At 37.4% G+C, this 20128-nt stretch overlaps 1 protein-coding gene across 10 annotated transcripts in view; it reads left to right on the forward strand.

Annotated features, from left to right (window-relative positions):
• The window catches only part of DGKH (diacylglycerol kinase eta), a 204216-nt gene that overhangs the window by 104955 nt on the left and 79133 nt on the right, over positions 1-20128 (forward strand). For 8 of the 10 annotated variants that reach the window (XM_054528957.2, XM_054528950.2, XM_054528952.2 and 5 more), the window contains exons 5-7: positions 12855-12959; positions 13231-13363; positions 19469-19575. In XM_054528957.2, the coding sequence (XP_054384932.1) occupies positions 12855-12959; positions 13231-13363; positions 19469-19575 (345 nt within the window). Of the gene's footprint in view, positions 1-11307; positions 11375-12854; positions 12960-13230; positions 13364-19468; positions 19576-20128 lie in introns of those variants that run through there. The other 2 variants (XM_054528955.2, XM_024230941.3) reach the window with 2 other exon arrangements.

Here is a 20128-nt window from a genome sequence, read left to right on the forward strand (position 1 = left end):
TTGAGCAGTGGTTTGTAGTTCTCCTTGAAGAGGTCCTAAACGTCCCTTGTAAGTTGGATTCCTAGGTATTTTATTCTCTTTGAAGCAGTTGTGAATGGGAGTTCACTCATGATTTTGGCTGTCTGTTTGCCTGTTATTGGTGTATAAGAATGCTTGTGATTTTTGCACATTGATTTTGTATCCTGAGACTTTGCTGAAGTTGCCTATCAGCTTAAGGAGATTTTGGTCTGAGACAATGGGGTTTTCTAGATATACAATCATGTCATCTGCAAAAAGGGACAATTTGACTTCCTCTTTTCCTAACTGAATACCCTTTATTTCCTTCTCCTGCCTGATTGCCCTGGCCAGAACTTCCAACACTATGTTGAATAGGAGTGGTGGGAGAGGGCATCCCTGTCTTGTGCCAGTTTTCAAAGGGAATGCTTCCAGTTTTTGCCCATTCAGTATGATATTGGCTGTGGGTTTGTCATAGATAGCTCTTATTATTTTAAAATACATCCCATCAATACCTAATTTATTGAGAGTTTTTAGCATGAAGGGTTGTTGAATTTTGTCAAAGCCTTTTCTGCATCTATTGAGATAATCATATGGTTTTTGTCGTTGGTTCTGTTTATATGCTGGATTACGTTTATTGATTTGCATATGTTGAACCAGCCTTGTATCCCAGGGATGAAGCCCACTTGATCATGGTGGATAAGCCTTTTGATGTGCTGCTGGATTTGGTTTGCCAGTATTTTATTGAGGAGTTTTGCATCAATGTTCATCAGGGATATTGGTATAAAATTCTCTTTTTTTGTCGTGTCTCTGCCAGGCTTTGGTATCAGGAAGATGCTGGCCTTATAAAATGAGTTAGGGAGGATTCCCTCTTTTTCTATTGATTGGAATAGTTTCAGAAGGAATGGTACCAGCTCCTCCTTGTACCTCTGGTAGAATTCGGCTGTGAATCCATCTGGTCCTGGACTTTTTTTGGTTGGTAAGCTATTAATTATTGCCTCAATTTCAGAGCCTGTTATTGATCTATTCAGAGATTCAACCTCTTCCTGGTTTTGTCTTGAGAGGGTGTATGTGTTGAGGAATTTATCCATTTCTTCTAGATTTTCTAGTTTATTTGCGTAGAGGTGTTTGTAGTATTCTCTGATGGTAGTTTGTATTTCTGTGGGATCGATTGTGATATCCCCTTTATCATTTTTTATTGCGTCTATTTGATTCTTCTCTCTTTTCTTCTTTATTAGTCTTGCTAGCGGTCTATCAATTTTGTTGATCTTTTCAAAAAACCAGCTCCTGGATTCATTGATTTTTTGAAGGGTTTTTTGTGTCTGTATTTCCTTTAGTTCTGCTGTGATCTTAGTTATTTCTAACATCACAATTAAAAGAACTGGAGAAGCAAGAGCAAACACATTCAAAAGCTAGCAGAAGGCAAGAAATAACTAAAAAAATTTTTTTTTAATTCCCACTATAAATATCTGGATATTAGCAAAAGAGAGTCTGATACACAATAACTATCTCATTGAAACAGCAGAGCTCTGAAGAGTTTTGATATCTTGACAGTTCTGTCCTGGCTAGCATGATGGAGTTCTGTTTGCCAAGATTTTTTATGTTCCATAACCTCATTGAAAGCCAGAATCTTTGGTGTTAACTACAGTTTCTTAACTATATCTGTTAAGAAATAAGGTATAGTAGGGAGGCATGGTGCTCAAACTCTCCGGAAAATCCCGGAGATGTTTGCAACCCTATGCCTCGTGAACAACCCAAGCCTGGTGGAGTCCTGAATCACCCTGAAGAGGCCCCCAGTGATGTGCATGAAAATCTTAGGGTGAAGGTAAGGGGTTCAGTGGGCCAGACCCGGTGGCTCACGCCTGTAATCCTAGCATGTTGGGAGGCCGAGGCGGGTGGATCACCTGAGGCCTGGAGTTAGAGACCAGCCTGGCCAACATGGTGAAACCCCTTCTCTACTAAAAATACAAAAATGGGCAGGGCATGGTGGCGCGTGCCTGTAATTCCAGCTACGCGGGAGGCAGAGACAGGAGGATTGCTTGAACTCTGGAGGCAGAGATTGAGCTGAGATCGTGCCACTGCACTCTTGCTTGGGTGATAGAGTGAGACTGTGTCTCAAAAAAAAAACGAAAGGGGTTGCATGTCCATCACACCTGGTCTTATTGACAACTCCAGAATTGGGCTTTACGTCCTGTATGAAATGCTTTAAAAATATGAACACATTGTTACACCTCACAGATTTTGGTTCCATTAGACAGTAAAATCACAATAACCAAGTAAAAGCCCACCCTTTTAAATAGGATTTAGTCTAGTCTGGCCATTCCTAGTGAATCCTTATTACCTTCAAGTGAGAAGAAAGCTCACCTAGAACAGTGTACCAGCTACCAGTGATTAAAGTGCTTGTGCCATGGCATTGATTCTTGCGGTCACTAGGTTGATTGTCTTTAATGGATGAGAGAGGATTAGCAATTTTGATTCCCCTTTGCATTTTAGTCTTACGTAAGTATTTAATTTCCAACAAGAAAATCATGAAATTAGTTTCTGGCAAAAAGAGATTTTCTATTGACTGGTTTCTTCCTTACACATTTTTGTGGTCTCTGGATCCAGTTTAAGCTTCGCTGAGCCCAAATCTCAATTTGTGAAGGCAAAGGTAGGTTTGTACTTAGGAGAGACAAATGACAATCTAGTCAGCAACCAACAAGGGAAGTCAGAAGCAAGATCTTCCTGTTGACAACAGATAGGTTGAGTGTTATCTAGTTGGAGATTTTATTTTTTAGTTGTTTATTTTGTTGGTTGCCACAGGTTGAGACTTGCTGGTAGCACATCTAAGGTCTTTGGGACAATCCTGGAACTCAGGGTTGGGGTGGAGGGTTGGCCAGCTGTCAGGATACTCTTGGAACCTTCTGGTAAGCTGCTCCCACTGAGATGGAACTCAAGGCAGAAGTTAGTCTTTGTATCTTGGAAATAAACAGATTAGTAGGAAGAAACTATTAAAGAGAGCTGACATCTTAGAAGGTGTGGCTACACAACAGCCCTGGCTCTTGACATCAGGACTGGGTAAGGCCAAGACATCAGCCATGTCTTCCATTGATCCAAACACCAGGCAATGCCCAGTGATGTAGTTTGTTGTTGGTAGGGGATGCTTTGACATACTTCATTAATGCTTTGTAATAATCTAGCATAACACTATTTAGTATGAAATGTCTGACAGTAGTTAGCTACTGGGGGAGTAACTAGCAGCCACACAGGCCTAATATTTCAAGTGGCAAGAGTCACAGCATTCTGTGTTATAGATCTCATGTTTGTAAGAGCAGTAGGCTGAGTGTTTGGCCTTTGTGATCTGGTTTCTGCATAAATTTTGGTCACTTTAATTTTCAAAATTCCGTCAATAAAGGGTGCTAACAATAACTAATTTTTCCCAGTTACTCAACAATATTATTAGAGCTGCCCCATTTGTTAGAACCATAATGTGAGAAAAGCTGTCAGTACAAAGCAATTAATCCTTCTCCCTTTGGAGCCTTTGTAAGAATTCAGATTTTGGGGAGAGTTTTTTTTTTTGTACAGGTAAAGTATTCATATGAATATACTTTAGGTTGCATGGGCCTTTTTAGGAAAATGTAGAATCACGTCCACCAGCAAGGACAGACGTGACTATCCTCAAAATGACTGTAGATAAACTTCTAAAAGGTGTTAGCCTGAAGTTTAACACAGTATCAGGACACACACTTTATAGGACAGAGTGTAAAGAAAGGTTTTCAAGTCCTTAGATTCATCAGTGCCTTCACTACTATCATTATCTAGAATCAGCGGGCGTAGTGAAGTGTGCCATTTATGTGTACAAAGACATGTATACAAGGATATGATTGCACATTGTAATAGCAAAAGATTGGAAACAACCCAAATGCACAAGTTAGAGACTGGTTGGAGTAGATTGTGAAATATATCATGCAATGGAATGTTATGCAGCCATTAAAAAGATGAATGAGTTCTGTCTGTAACAATACATACCAAACTTCAAGTTTGATTCAGTGGGAAAAGCCAGATGGGAAACAGTGTGAATTGTAAGATGTTACTGTGTGTGTGTTTGTGTGTGTGCACACATGCATGCATTTAAACCTCAACAGAGCATATAGTTGTTGTATATGGATAGAATATCCCCGGAGAGAAACACAAGAAGATAAATAGTTGCCTTCAGTAAAGGAAGTCAGTAGCTGGGGGCAGGCTTAGGAGGGATATGTGCTTTTCATTCTAAATACATTTTGAATTTTGTATCATAAATGTTTATTGCCTATTCAGAATTTTAAAAAATGCTACATGGGACCCACCTTCTGGAATGGATTTGATAGGAGTGATGAATTCAGCAGGAAGACCACCTTAGACACTGTCAGGATGTTCAGGGAAACCAGGATAAGGACATAGATTAGCTTGTCTGCACTGGGAAGGAAGGAAGGGCTAGATGAGAGACTTTGTCCACAAGGACTGGAGAGCTCTGTGGCCAAAGGGAGGGGAGAAGGAGAGGAGGAAGTGAATGTGGAGTTACTGATTTGGGGAGGATTGGTATATAAATAATGCCTTTAATTAAGGGTTGAAAATGGGAATAAAAGCAGGTTGGTAGTGGGGGTTGTGAAAAGAAGACTTCAGGTCCGGACATGGTGAATTTGAAGTGATGTGAGATACCCAGGTAATGGGTTTCTGCAGTCCTGCAGTCAATTCAGAGAACAGCTTTAAACACTATTAAAATGGCTTAAAATACTTTTTTGGTATCATTTTCATAGTTCTTTTGAAGTTTTTAGCATACTCAAATATATTTTCCATTCCTTAAGTATGATTATGGTGTAATGGAAAATTTAGGTTTTAAAAATATTTTAGTTTTGTGGTGACCAGTACAAAACAAGATAATTATTTTGTTTTGAAATTTCCCATTACATATGTGTCTTGTACAAAGCCATTTACCGTTATAAACTAAAAGAGCTTGTGCCAAGGGAATGAGACTAATGGATTGTTCCAATCTCTGGTACAGTCTGAAAATATTAAATGAATGGTAAAACATTTAATGTGTCCATTAACTAATACTGCTAATTTACAGTGGGAGTGTGTGTGAAAGCCTACATAAATAATTTCTGAAGTCACTGTGATCCCTGTAATTACAATTAATACTGAAAAAACTTCTCAGTTTCCCATGTGCGTTGTAATAGTTCCAAAACAATGCTCTGTGTTAATATATATCTTGTAAATATTTTGTTCTCGGAAGGTGCCTGGTTTACATAGACTTGCCTATGTTAGTGAATGAAGTCATTATTACTATTATTATTATTAGCCAGCACTTTTGCATTTCCTTTCTTGCTCACCATTTAAAAATGCACAGTAAGGTATAAGGTTGAGATGCAACTGGCAGCAGCCCTCAATATTGTTCTTAAGGGGAGAAAAAGTGAGCAGCACATGCAGTCTTTTCTGCCTGTCCTTTCAGGATAATGTCAGTAAATTCTTTGCCATTCCTTCATTCTCTCGTAGATGGCTAGGGAGGAAGGCAGATATAGTTTCAAATCTTACCTACACTTTGTGACCTTGGACAAGTTGCAAACCTTTCTAAGCCTTAGGGTCCTCCCAGCAAAGGACTGCTTGCCACTCTTTGAATTATGTGGATGAAATGAGATGATATACCTGGCCTGTTATAATTACTCCATAAATGGTAAATCTTAGTATTTTGGACTTGTGAAATGATTTCAACTCCAAACGTGAATAATGGAGTCATCTAAACCCTCCCTCACGGTCACTCCTCACAATGAGTTAGCAAGTCCCATGAATTCTACCTCCTAAAAATCTATGGAATCCTTTTTTATCTCTGTCAGCTGCTGAAATCTTCATGGAGTGCTCCTATGCACAGCAGCCTCACTGAATCCCTAACTCATGTCCTGCCATGTCTTTCCTGCCATTTAATAAGAGTCTCCCACCACGGCTTTCCACCACCAAGTGGACCATCTACACTGCTGCCCTGCCAGTTATCTTCCTAAAATGAGTATCTGGTTTGTGTCTCTTCCTGGCTTAAAGCCGTTTAGTAGCCATGCTCTGTCACTTTTAGGATCAAATCTGTACTCTTTAGTGTGGTTAAAAGGTTCCTCATAATTGCCCCTCTGATTTTATTTTCCATTTGCAGCCCATGGTTGTCACATCACACTATTTACAATACCCAGCCCCTGCCTGATCTCTCTTCTTCAATGTGTTCATGTATCCCTTGGCTTACAGTATCCATGCCTTCTCCTCTACCTCCTTGTGGCTTCTTCCCCGCAGACATACACAGGAAACCTTACTTGGCCTTCCCACCCACAACCCCACCCCACTTTTTTTTTTTTTTTTTTTTTTGAGACAAGTCTCACTCTTGCCTGGGCTGGAGTGCAGTGGCGTGATCATAGCTCACTGTAGCCTCAATCTCCTGGGCTCAGGTGATCCTCCTGCTTCAGCTTTCCCAGGCATAAGCCACCATGCCAGGCTAATTTTTAAGTTTTTGTAGAGATGGGGCCTTGTGATATTGCCCAGGCTGGTCTCAAAACTTCTGGCCTCAAGTAATCTTCCCACGTTGGCCTCCTGAATTGCTGGGATTACAGACATGAGGCATCGCTCCTGACCTCTTCCTCCCTTGTTATTTGGGTATCTTCTTCCCCAACAAAGCATTCTCAGATCCTTTAGTCTTGGTTAGTTTCCCCTTCACTGTGTTCTCATTGCACCCCAGATATTGAAAGCATAGATACAGTTCAGATCATGAAGGGTCTTGTAAGCCATGCCAAGTGGTTTAGAAGATGACAGGAACCTACTCCACTGAAATTAGTTTCACTTATCTGTGTTCCCCCATTGGACTGTGAGCTCTCTGAGTGAAAGGACCGGGTATTTCATTTCTGTTTCCTGGAGGCTGCAACATTGTTTGGCAGAAAATAGGAATACTTTGTATTTTCTAATGAATAAACGGATGGATTCAAATGGAGAGTGTAAGTTTTAAACTATCACAATAGGTGACCTTCCGCACTTTGCTCACAACCTTATAGCTTATCTAACCCTTCACCTTTGCCCATCACTGAAAACATTAACATACTTTGTTGTTGGATTGTCTTTTAGAATAAAGTCACAAAACAGACATGAAGTGGGTGCAGCAAATCAAATGTTAATATGTAAGTGGAGAAAAGTGCTATAAACATAAGAATAGCATGTTGTGATGGAGAATAAAAGGGGAGACCTTCTTAGATAAAGTTATAAGGGAAAACCAGAAAACTCTTATTTTTCAAACACTTGGATATTGAACTCACAGGGAGCTCACAAACTTGCAAACACTAGGCAAACTACATAGAATTATGCTGCAGATTCGTGTGGCTTGCCTATCAGTTTTGAGTTCTTTTATTTACCTTGTAAAATATGCTTGCTTTATATTGGCAGTGTAGTATTAATTGACTTTAGTCTGTTCTTAGAGTACTAAGTACTTTTTAGATTTTTAAAACCAATTTTAGTAATAAGACATAGCTATGTATTATATAGCTAAATGAAATTATGCTTAATTATTATTTTTTTATTTTATTTTTTTATTTTTTGTATTTTTAGTAGAGACGGGGTTTCACCATGTTAGCCAGGATGGTCTCGATATCCTGACCTCGTGATCCGCCCGCCTCGGCCTCCCAAAGTGCTGGGATTACAGGCGTGAGCCACCGTGCCCGGCCTATGCTTAATTATTTTAAAAATTATGATAGGAAAAATAATTTTGTTATTGGCAATCTGAAACTTTCTTTCCATATCTTAACCCTTTTATTTCTGTCGAACAGTTGTTTTTTATGACCTTTGAAATCTTAGAGCTCCATATAACAAAATTAGCAAAATGGATTGTGCCCTAGACAGGGTTCTATGGACTACATGAAGGAGCCTGAGAAATAGGCCCTATTTGTCTGGTATAACAGGAGAAAGAGGTTGTGATTTAAAGCCGAAAGACCTGACTATATCTTCTGCCTCCGTGACTTATTAAAAAAGTTACATTTCTTTTTACCTCTTATATACACCAGTTACATGGAAGATTAAATGAGATGGTGAATATGATCATATTGATAGCAAAGCACTTTGAAAATGTAAGATGCTGCAGAAGTAATCCTTCTGTTTATTTATCAAAATCAGAGCCCCATAAGTGTCCTATGTTTAATGAGCTTAATTATTAGTTCCTTTGGTTGTTTGTAACCATAGATATTGACTGATATTATTGAAATTATGAATATAAGAAAATAGATTTCAGGTGTTATTGATTTACCAGTTTATTACAATATCAAAGTTTATAATTATTTATTATGTTTTTTTAATGGGTGTGGTAGGCTGAATAATGGTAGGCTGAATAATAGGATGTGAATAGATGTTCACATCCTAATCCCTGGAACTTACGGAATGAGTGGCACCTTACCTGGCAAAAGAAACTTTGTAATTGTGATCATGTGATCTTCATATGAGATGATCCTGGATTATCTAGGTGGGCCCAGTGCAATAAGAGGGAAGCAAGAGGAATCAGAGAGTCAGGGAAGATGTGACTATGAAGGCAAGAGGTTGGAGAGATGCAAGGAAGGGGCTGCAAGCCGAGGAAGGTAGGCAGACCCTAGAAGCTGAGAAAGGCAAAGACATGGATTCTCCTCTACAGTCTAGAGTCTCTGGAAGGAATGGAGCCCTCCCAACATCTTTATTTTATTTTATTCATTTTTAAAAATAGATTTAGAGGGTACAGGAGCAGCTTTATTACATGGATATATTGCATAGTGGTGAAGTCTGGGTTTTTAGTGTAACCATCACCTGAATAGTGCACATTGTGCAAATTAAGTAATTCATCATCAGTCACCCCCCTGCCACCCTTTAGAGTCTCCAGTGTCCATTATTCCACACTATGTACATGTGTACACATTATTTAACTCCCACATGTAAGTGAGAACATGTGGTACTTCTGCTTCTGAGTTATTTCACTGAAGATTAATGGCCTCTAGTTCCATCCATTATTCTGCAGAAGACATTATTTTATTCTTTTTTATGACTGAGTAGTATTCCATGGTGTGTGTGTGTGTGTGTGTGTGTGTGTGTGTGTGTATGTATATACATATATATGTAGTTTCACTTATATACACACACACACACATATACACCATGGAATACTACTCAGTCATAAAAAAGAATAAAATATATATTTATATCACATTTTCTTTATACAATCATCTGTTGATGGATACTGGATACTTAGGTTGATTCCATATCTTTGCTATTGTTAATAGTGTTGTAATAAACATATGAGTGCAGGTATCTTTTTAATGTAGTGATTTCTTTTCCTGTAGATAGATACCCAGTAGTGAGATTGCTGGGTCAAATGGTAGTACAATTTTTAGTTCTTTGAGAAATCTCTATACTGTTTTCCATAGATGTTGTACTAATTTACATTCACACCAACAGTGTACAAGCATTCCCTTTGCTCCACATTCTTGCTAATACTTGTTGTTTTTTGACTTTTTAATGACTGCTCTAAGATGGTGTCTCATTGTGGTTTTAGTTTGCATTTCTCATGAGTGATGTTGAGCATTTTTTTTATATGCTTCTTGGCCATTTGTATGTCTTTTGAAAAACGTCTGTTCCTGTCCTTTGCCCACTTTTTAATGGGTTATTTGTTATTGTCATTTTGTTCAACATCTTGATTTTAAACTTCTGAAATCTACAACTTTAAGAGAGTACATTTGTGTTGTTTTAAGCCACTAAAATTGTGATAATTTGTTACAACGGCAATAGGAAAATAGTACAATGTGGATTGACTAAACATTAATAACTGTAATTTGTTTGAATTCTAAGAAATTAAATTCTAGCTTTGTCCAATAGTCTTCAAAAGAAATGGTGGTGAAATTGAATTCTAGCTTTGACCAATAGTCTTCAAAAGAAATGGTGGTGAAATTAAATTCTAGCTTTGACCAATAGTCTTCAAAAGAAATGGAGGTTTATTATTGAACATATGATTATATATGTATATAGATATATATATACACACACACATATATATACACATGTATACACACACATACACACACAAACATATATATATATATATATATAAATCACATAATAAGATACCCCAACAAGTAACACATGAAGCCTTTCTTGGTGATTTCTCAAGGCCAAGTCGTTTGTCATGTCCTTTTCCCATGGAAGGCAGGGCAGGAGGGCACAGCTGCACAGGGACCTCTTTATTCTTGATGGTTTCACTATCACCTCTATTTTTGATGCTCTGGTGAACCAGAGTCTTCTGTGAAGTAACAGTTAGGACCATGACTCTGAAATACAGGCTTAAAGACATTAAGAGGGGACAGTTCCCTGGACTCCTCTGCAGGACCTGTGACAGGGGTAGGAGGAGTGGCTTGTTTCGCTAGGCCAAGTTCAAACCCATTGTGGGAGGGGGGGAGCACGTGGGCGAGCAGGTCCTGGGGCAGGTGTGAGTGCTTTTGGGCTCCAGCCCCACGGTAGCATCTGGGGGTGTGTTACAATTAATGTTCTTTTAGCAGTTGCTGTCTATGGACAAATCTAATCAGTAGATTTCTTAATCACAAGGCCTATAAATCAAAATAATTTTCCAATTTTTTTTGCCTCTGGAAAAAGTAACTGTATTAAATGTGTTATGATCTTTCCTTGCTCGTTACTGTTCACTTTAAAACAAGTTTTTATTGAAAAGGAGAAATTGCAAATGTATACATTTTACTTTATTAGTGTATAAGCACACATGGTTTATATTGCTGAAATCATTTAGAATTGAGGCATTTGTGTAATTCCAAATACACAAAGAAAAATTAGAAGTTATTCTTTATCCTTCTTTCTCCCCTTTTTCTTGAATTCACAATGACTTTACAAGACATTTAATGTAAAGGCACTAAAGACAGTTAAAACCATTAGTCATCATGCTTTACTTAGAATTCAGCAAAGAACAAAGTTAAAGAACAAAATAGCAAGCCTGGTTTATTTGTCTGAATAATGCTTGTCTCATGATACTTTATCTCATATAAGGGAAGGAGAGGGACTCCTTAGAGTTACATCATATAAGGTAGCAAAAAATAAATACAATAAATGCTAGAGACAATATTTATTCAGAAAACATCAGTGAAACTTGGAGACTCTGAAATGCTGTGCCAGTCATTAGAGCCAGGAGTGTATTATGATTTAATGGTACCTCTCTGCTGCATCTCATGAGCTGTCCTAGAAAAACATTTTGAAGCAATAAAGCATCCATTTGGCTCCTAAGTAATGAGAGGCATTGTTCTTTGCATTAACTATTTATTCAGGAAGAGAAGTGACCAACTGTTAATAAGCTTTATCCAAAGAGGGTCGTGGAAAACAAGAAAATGCAAAAGTGAGTTTCTCTTCAATTTCATATGCAATTAACAAATATCCAGAGCTGACTGATTGGTGCTCCTCTTCCATGTGACTTTTGGCTGGCTGTATTTAAGGGTGAGTGCCTGTTAGATGTATTCAAAGCTTCTGGGTTTAAGGAAGGACTCTGTAGCCTAAACCCACGACAAATGAGAGGCGGCAATGACTCGTGAGTAGCTAAGACTGGATGGATCTCTCTATTGTTTTGAATATTGGACTTATTTTCTAAGATGAATAGTAATGATTTAGGCTTACTAGTTTATTCCTTTTGGGAAGGATTTTTTGTTTGTTTGTTTTAGAAGATTATTGCTTTTTCATTACTTGTGAAATCTGCTCTATAATCCAATGTAATATTTAGACTTATCACTTTATCAAGAAGCTTTTAACTTGAGAAAAATTCTTATTTGATATATAAATAGATATGTGCTTTATTCTTTGGAAATAGTTTCCAGGTAGGAATGCAACATTTTTCTCTTGTTCTGCAAGTAAATAAATGATCTCTTCTTGACAGTAAATGTGTAGGATTTAGTAACTTCGAGATTCCAACCAGAATACTGTATTCACAAATAAGTAGGGGCTTCTTTCAAGTCATTTCAGAATCTTACTTTGAAGCACTTTGATCCTATGACAGTGTGAAGTTTTCATTCCACTTGCTTTAAGGTCCTTAATGTAATTAAGTTGCCTTTTTAATGACATGAAAAAAGATAAAAGTCGCAATTCTTTTCTTCCCTAAAGCCAACAAAAGGATGTTTATGGTTATTCTTTGTCCCTGCTCTCACTAAATACTAGTACAGTGGAGTTCTACACAATGGGGGAAGGATCTTCATAAATCAGTAAAATAGACAGTGGAAGTGATATGTAAACTCAATATTATTTAAATATTAGCAGAATATTCTTGATACCATAATAAATCAATTAGGTGGCTGGGCGCAGTGGCTCATGGCTGTAATCCCAGCCCTTTGGGAGGCCAAGGTGGGCGGATCACAAGGTCAAGAGATCCAGACCATCCTGGCCAACATGGTGAAACCCTGCCTCTACTAAAAAAAAAAAAAAAAAATTTAAGAAATCATTTAATATTGCATTCCTTTGATTTTTAATTTAAAAATGTTATCCATATTGAAAACTATGTATTCCTGCTAAGCTTACTATGAATTATTTTGAAGTATATTTAAAATCAGTTTGTAAGATGTATTTCATGGAATAAGAATGCATTGTGTATTTGGGTCCATAGCCTTAGAAAAAAGGGCTAAAGATCCCAAGTAAGTAGCAAAAGGATCAAAGGTAGAAAAACTCCTTAGGCTTTTTCTTTCCTAGACCACATTATTTTTATCATACAGATTACAAAAACATAAGAAATAAAGACTCAAGTTAGAAATGGAATTACCTCAGAAGATGTTAGGTTTTGCAACAATCTTTCTCTTTGGGTATTAACAATCATTAGATTGAATTATCCCTTTCAGATCATCACTCCATTCAGAAGGCTAATGCTGTGTGCTGAGAACAGAAAGGAGATGGAGGATTGGATCAGCTCACTGAAGTCTGTACAGACCAGAGAACCCTACGAGGTAAAATGGCGTCTTTTCTTTCATCTCGTGTTCTTAGGAAATAAATGTTAACCAAAGGGCTAGAGCTCTACGGTGCAAACTTAAGTATGTGTACACTCATTCAGCAACTTGTTTAAACCAGATTTTGAAATTCTTAGCTTAAAGCAAAGTGCTTTGGTTTTAAAAATGATGGATTTGAAAATTTGACCATAACTATATGCATTCCAAACAGTTCAGCATCTGTAGCCTTGTTCACTGGCTTGGCAAATCTGTCCTCACATCTCATTTCTAGGTGGCCCAGTTTAATGTGGAACATTTCTCAGGGATGCACAACTGGTACGCCTGCTCCCACGCCCGACCCACCTTCTGTAACGTGTGCAGAGAGAGTCTTTCTGGAGTCACCTCCCATGGCCTGTCCTGCGAAGGTACTGTAGCACCTAGCATGTGTTTTCTCCCAACAGTGACCATACTGTAGACATGCTGCCACTGGTTTTATTGTAGCTTAAAATTGAGCTTTCCACACATAGGACTAGCTTGGAAAATATTTTTGCTCAGAAAAAAAAACATAGTCATTTAAAGGAAACGTAAATCACAATACAGCATTTTACCCCCAAGAAGCTAGGAACTACTGTCTAAAAAAAAAATCTTTGGACCTTGTGTAATCATTCTGGTATTCTTTATTCTGGTTGATTATGGTGAGCAAAACTTCTTGTGAGGACAGTATATACTCTTTGGCAGAATTTCTGATTGTTAATTATATTGCATTGTTTTAAATATTGTTTTCTTTCATTTCATTTGTTTGATCTGAATAGGTATCATCCTTTTTAATTTCCTTAAAATTTTCTATAAATAAGGCCTATGCTGTTGTTATTTTGTTTTGTTTCGAGAAGGGGTCTCACTCTGTCACCCATCTTGGAATGCAGTGGCATGATCAAGTCTCCCTGCAGCTTCAGCCTCCTGGGCTCAAACGATCCTCCTACCTCAGTCTCCCTAGTAGCTGGGACTACAGTCAAGCACCACCACACCTGGCTAATCTTTTTTTTTTAAGTTTCTAGAGACAAGGTCTCACTATGTTGCCCAGGCTGGTTTCAAACTCCTGGGCTCAAGCAATCCTCCCACACTGGCCTCCCAAAGAGGCATGAGCAGATTTGTGAGTTATTTTTAATATAAGAGCAGTGACCACCAAAAGCAAATACATTAATAATTGCCAACAGAAAACTCATAACTTCTTTAGATTTATTTTATTTCATACTTCAGTGATTACACTGTTATATACTACTTTTTGAACTATATATGATAATAATAATACCAGCTTTTTTCTCTAATCCAAAAATTTCTTAAGTAATTTGCAATATCACTTATTTATAATTAAGTAATAAAGTAGTAATAGAGTCACAGCCTTAATTGATTTTAAACTATAAAATCTGTGATATGTCATTATTTCAACTATTTAATATGATACAGCATAGTGGTTAAGAATAGAGCTCTTCAGTCAAACCCTCTTCCACTTCCACCATTACAAACTATAACCAGAAGAAGTTGTTTAACTCACTTAGGCTTTCCTGTCCTCATCGATAAGATGGGGATAATAGTCATTTATGCCTCATAGAATCACTATAAAAACTAAATGAGAGAATACATACAATAAAACTACTTTTCTAGTTAAATAAATTGTAAGAAGTTTGTAACTGTTTTGTAAGAAACTTATTCCAAATTTGCATCATGGGCTTGATGCATTAAAATTCATGAAGGAGAAAATTTGGAGAAGGCATTAAAGCTTTCTTTTTAGACTTAAAGAATGATTGCAAAAGAGATCTGATTGGCCTTTATTATGACTTTAGTAATCTAAAAGGATTCACATAGAGCTGAATAACTCCTACCAGGTCTGTAATATTATATGGTATTATTTTAAAGATTTTACTAAAATCTTTATTCCAAAAATGCTGAAAATACACCACATCTGAGACACTCTGTGGTACCCTTCTGATTTGAGTGTTATACATTATTAAATACTTTTATTTAAAAATTGAGTCAGTAGTGGAATGACTGAATATTTTTCTAAGCATTTTAAAAGAAAAATGAAAATTACATTGTTTGGTGAGAATAAGAAACTTAAAAGTCTTTAAATAAATTTGTTATATTCAGCCGGGCACGGTGGCTCACGCCTGTAATCCCAGCACTTCGGGAGGCCGAGGCAGGCGGATCACCTGAGGTTGGGAGTTCAAGACCAGCCTGACCAACATGGAGAAACCCCGTGTCTACTAAAAATACAAAATTAGCGAGGTGTGGTGGTGCATGCCTGTGATCCCAGCTACTCTGGAGGCTAAGGCAGGAGAATTGCTTGAACCCGGGAGTTGGAGGTTGCAGTGAGCAGAGATCGGGCCATTGCACTCCAGCCTAGGCAACAAGAGTGAAACTCTGTCTCCAAAAAAACAAAACAAAACAAATAAATTTGTTATATTCTTCTATAAATAATGTAATTTTCAAGACTTTAAAAAAGTCTCAATTATTGGATTAAATAATTTTTTAAAGAAAATTATATATTAGTATTCATTTCCTTTGCTGGTAAAAATTTTTTAATCTGCAGTATCTTGCCTATTAGTATTTTCAGAACCATAGCAGAAGATTTTATAAATCCCAAGGGTTTAATAAATATAAAATTTGCCTTTTTATATTTTATGAGAATATGGTTATTCTGGATTTCATCATAATCAAAGTCATACTTACACTTTTGAAAACCCCCTAAAATCTGAATAAGCAGCGTGCTTGATAAAACTGAAAACATTAGATACAAGAGGTTTTAAATATTGTAACAGATGCAAATATAATAATTTGTTCAACAGTGAATATGAATAACTTTGTATTAGCATAGAATTCAGCTTCCAGTGTGTGAAGCCTTCACTACATTTACTAGCCTTTCTACCCTGTGTGTGAAGCCTTCACTACATTTACTAGCCTTTCTACCCTCATTTCCACAATAAAATGAAGCCATACTGATTTGTTTCCTAGATTTATATTGAATAACTAAAGTTATTATTTTAAAGCTTTGCATATATAAAATATTATATGAATGAAAAATAGGAGACAGAAAAATAGAATTTATTAAAAATCCCCTAAGTTAATCAAGAATATTAATTATAATTTCAGGGCATAATTGTCCTTTACAGTTATTTAAACAGTAATTTAACCAAAAAAGATAAATGATAATTTAAAAAAAATCAGCAGCATCAAATATGTCATCATGGGTATTTATGAATTTTGATCTTAAATGTTTTTTTTTTTTTGCAATGGGGGGACTCATTTTGTTGCTCAGACTGGAGTGCAGTGGCACAATCACGGCTCATTGCAGCCTTAATTGCCCAGGCGCAAGCAATTCTCCCACCTTGGCCTCCCAAGTAGCTGGCACCACTGGCATGCACCACCCATGGCTGGCTAACTTTTTTTTTTTATTATTATTTGCAGAGACTAGGTCTCACCATGTTGCCCAGGCTGGTCTCAAACTCCTGGGCTCAAGCTATCCTCCCACCTTGGCCTTTGGAAATGCGGGGATTAAACCACCACACTTAACTGATTTTTAACACTCACAAAGATTTAGTATAGTAAATACTGAATATTGTAATAAAAAATCATAATCTTATTACGTCTGCTTTTTTTTTTTTTTTTTTTTTTTGAGATGGAATCTTGCTCTGTTGCCAGGCTGGAGTGCAGTGGTGTGATCTCAGCTCATTGCAACCTCTGCCTTCTGGGTTCAAGTGATTCTCATGCCTCGGCCTCCCAAGTAGCTGGGACTACAGGCGCGTGCCACCATGCCCAGCTAATTTTTGTATTTTTAGTAGAGATGGAGTTTCACCATGTTGGCCAGGATGGTCTCGAACTCCCGACCTCAGGTGGTCCGCCCACCTTGGCCTCCCAAAGTGCTGGGATTTCAGGCATGAGCCACCAGGCCTGACCTATTTTTTAAATTCTGTCATTTTAAACGATAACTTTACAGGTCAGGGGAAAGTGCTTTATTTGACAATAACTTGTCTGGAGAAATTTGTTAACTAACAAAATTCGAGTGCCTGCTGATCACTCTCATTTCTTAGTTACCATAATTACAGTCTGATTTGTTTTATTATTAGTGTTATGTTATATTAAGCAACTTGGTAATTTTCAAGGCTCATTACATGAAGCACTTTATTATTATAAAAGTGTGATTTTTTTTATCTTTAGTGGGCTGTTTGATTTTTAATGGCAAAATTTTCAAAAAGCTATGAAATTATACCATTACTCTCTTTTATGTCCTGCTTTTCTCCTTAGAAGCCAGATATTGACTGTGGATATCAAGTACTTATTTGTACTTATAAAGCACCCTGGGGCATCTGTTGCAGATAGTTTTAGGACTCCACTTTTGACAAAGACCATAATAGATGAAAAGTCCTAGAGATGCTAACCAACCAGTTTAAAGTAGTCACTTATGTTAGAGCAAAAGAGAGTAAGTCATTGTAAAAATTTTCACCAAGCTAAGCTTCCTTTTGATGGTGTTGTGTCTTCACACTTAGGATTTATCAGCAACAAAATTCAAGTGAAGTATTATTTTCTTTTTTTTTTTGAGATGGAGTCTCACTCTGTCACCAGGCTGGAGTGCAACGGCATGATCTTGGCTCACTGCAACCCCCGTCTCCCAGGTTCAAGCGATTCTCTTGCCTCAGCCTCTCGAGTAGCTGGGACTACAGGCGTGCGCCACCACGCCCAGCTAATTTTTGTATTTTTAGTAGAGACGGGGTTTCACCATGTTGGCCAGGCTGGTCTCGAACTCTGGACTTCAGGTGATCCACCTGCGTCGGCCTCCCAAAGTGCTGGGATTACAGGTGTAAGCCACCATGCCCAGCCTCAAGTGAAGTATTATTTTCTATATGAAGTCTGTGTTCTAGTTACACACTCATTTATAACAAAAATGGTGGAAGGGAAAGAATTTTTCAAAGTACACAAAAGAGAAGGTAAGCAAAACATTTCCAATGTGTATACATTATTATCATTATTATTATTGTTATTATTTTTTGAGACAGAGTGTTGCTCTGTCTCCCAGGCTGGAGTGCAGTGGCATGATCTTGGCTCACTGCAACCTCTGCCTTCCTGGGCTCAAGCAATTCTTATGTCTCATAAGAATCCCGAGTAGCTGGGATACAGGCATGCGCCATCACACCTGGCTAATTTTTTTTATTGTTAGTAGAGACGAGGTTTCACCTTTTTGACCAGGCTGGTCTCAAACTCCTGACCTCAGGTGATCCACCACCTCAGCGTCCCAGAGTGCTGGGATTACAGGCGTGAGCCACTGTGCCTGGCCTAGACTAATATTTTTCAAGGATAAACCAGCTCAGTTTAACCATCCATTTGTACATAGACTAGTCATAATACGTGAAGCACTTTGAACATTTGACTAAAGACATCTTAGTTATTTTACCTGAAACTTCTGTTTTTGTGTTATATCAAATTAAGACAGTTTGAAGAGAATGGTGTGTAATGCAAAATTTGTTAATGATTGACTTAGAAATCCAGAAAATCACATGAAAAGGAGATACTTTGCATTTAAATTTACCAACACTTACCTTAGTATGTTTCCACTGAAATGCTCTCTACTTTTAACTGTTTAGCTAAAAGTCAGGAGCTGACCTAATATCAGTATCCACTAATATTTGTATATTTTCCTTAGAGAGATAAATGTGTTTAATAATAGTCAAGTTCCAATTTTCGTAAGTATGGTTAATTTTTCAAATAACCTATAGTTCACTTGTTTTTCCATATATGTGCTGCTTTTTTTCCCTAGTTATTTCCTCCAATTTCTCTTTTATAAGTTCCTTTTGATAATATGGCTGGGGAGATTTAGTGAAGCCTGTAGTGACAACATCACTTCATCATCCCTTCTTTCTACATTTGTCATTTGGTCATCTCAACATAATACTTTCCAAAGATAGGGCCGTGTTTGTGACCCTCACCAACCTATTTTCCATGATGCCTGGCTGTCTTGTTGGTATACTTGCACTTTACAGCCCCCTGGATCAACTTTATCGTACTGACATTTTCAGACTTATAATCAGTATTTTATATGTGTAGAAAAATACAATACCAGAAATGTACAGCTTGATGAATTTTCACAAATTAAACACATTCATATAATCAGCACCTACATTTAAAAATGGGATGTCACCAGCAGACCTGCTACCAAATTTTATTTGCTTCCCTCTCTCCCTGTCTTCTGTGTGTGTGTTGTCTGCCTTCTCAAGCAGTAATTCTTTTGCATTTATTTCTTTTCTGTTCCTCTAAGTAGAAGTCTACTTATAGCTGGTAAAAGTGCTTCATAAATACATAGCCATATTTGTTTTCTAGAATACCATTACTATTGTTGCAGAATAATTTAATCTTTTAAATATATTTGTTTTCTTCTACTTCCTCCCTCCCTTTTAAAATTTTATGCTGTGATTTCCTTTAATCATTGGTCCAAAAGTTCTTGTCCACTTAAAAGCAGTTGCTCTTTTTTTTTTTTTTTTTAGTGTGTAAATTCAAGGCTCACAAAAGATGTGCAGTGAGAGCAACAAATAACTGTAAATGGACTACCCTGGCCTCCATCGGGAAGGACATTATAGAAGATGAAGATGGCGTAAGCTGCTGCTCTGTCTCTGCTCTCTTCCCAGTAACTCCTCTTTTATGTTCTGCTCTTGTGGAAACTGAGAAAGATAAGTAGGAATGCTTATTATTAGGATTTAATAGAAGGTTTGGTTGATTCCGAGTTTTTATTTTTCATTCAATCCTTCATAGCTTCTTTAGCTCTTAGATTTTGAAGGAAATCTGTTGTGAATAGGGCTTAGAAGTGGCCCTTGTGCTGGGCTGTTGTTGTCGACCTCTGATGAACTCTGAGATGTTCTTTAAGGCTTAGCTGAGATGTTCACTCTTCAGACTTTGGGGTTGCCTCTCAACAGTGTACCTCCACTTTCAAAACCTTGCCTCCGCTGCACCATGCATATAGATTTCTGGGAATGCTTAGTGATCACTTTATTGTAATCCCTTTACGTGCCTCAGCTAAATCTACCTGAACCCTGAAGGGCAAGGCTTTTACCTTACTTTTATATTCCTTGAACATTCATAATAGATGCTCAATAAATGTGGGGTAAATGAGTGAATGCTATGCATGAAACGTACTACTGACCCCCTAG

This window comes from Pongo abelii, chromosome 14 (genome assembly GCF_028885655.2).
Source record: "Pongo abelii isolate AG06213 chromosome 14, NHGRI_mPonAbe1-v2.0_pri, whole genome shotgun sequence".
Classification (NCBI taxonomy): Eukaryota; Metazoa; Chordata; class Mammalia; order Primates; family Hominidae; genus Pongo; species Pongo abelii.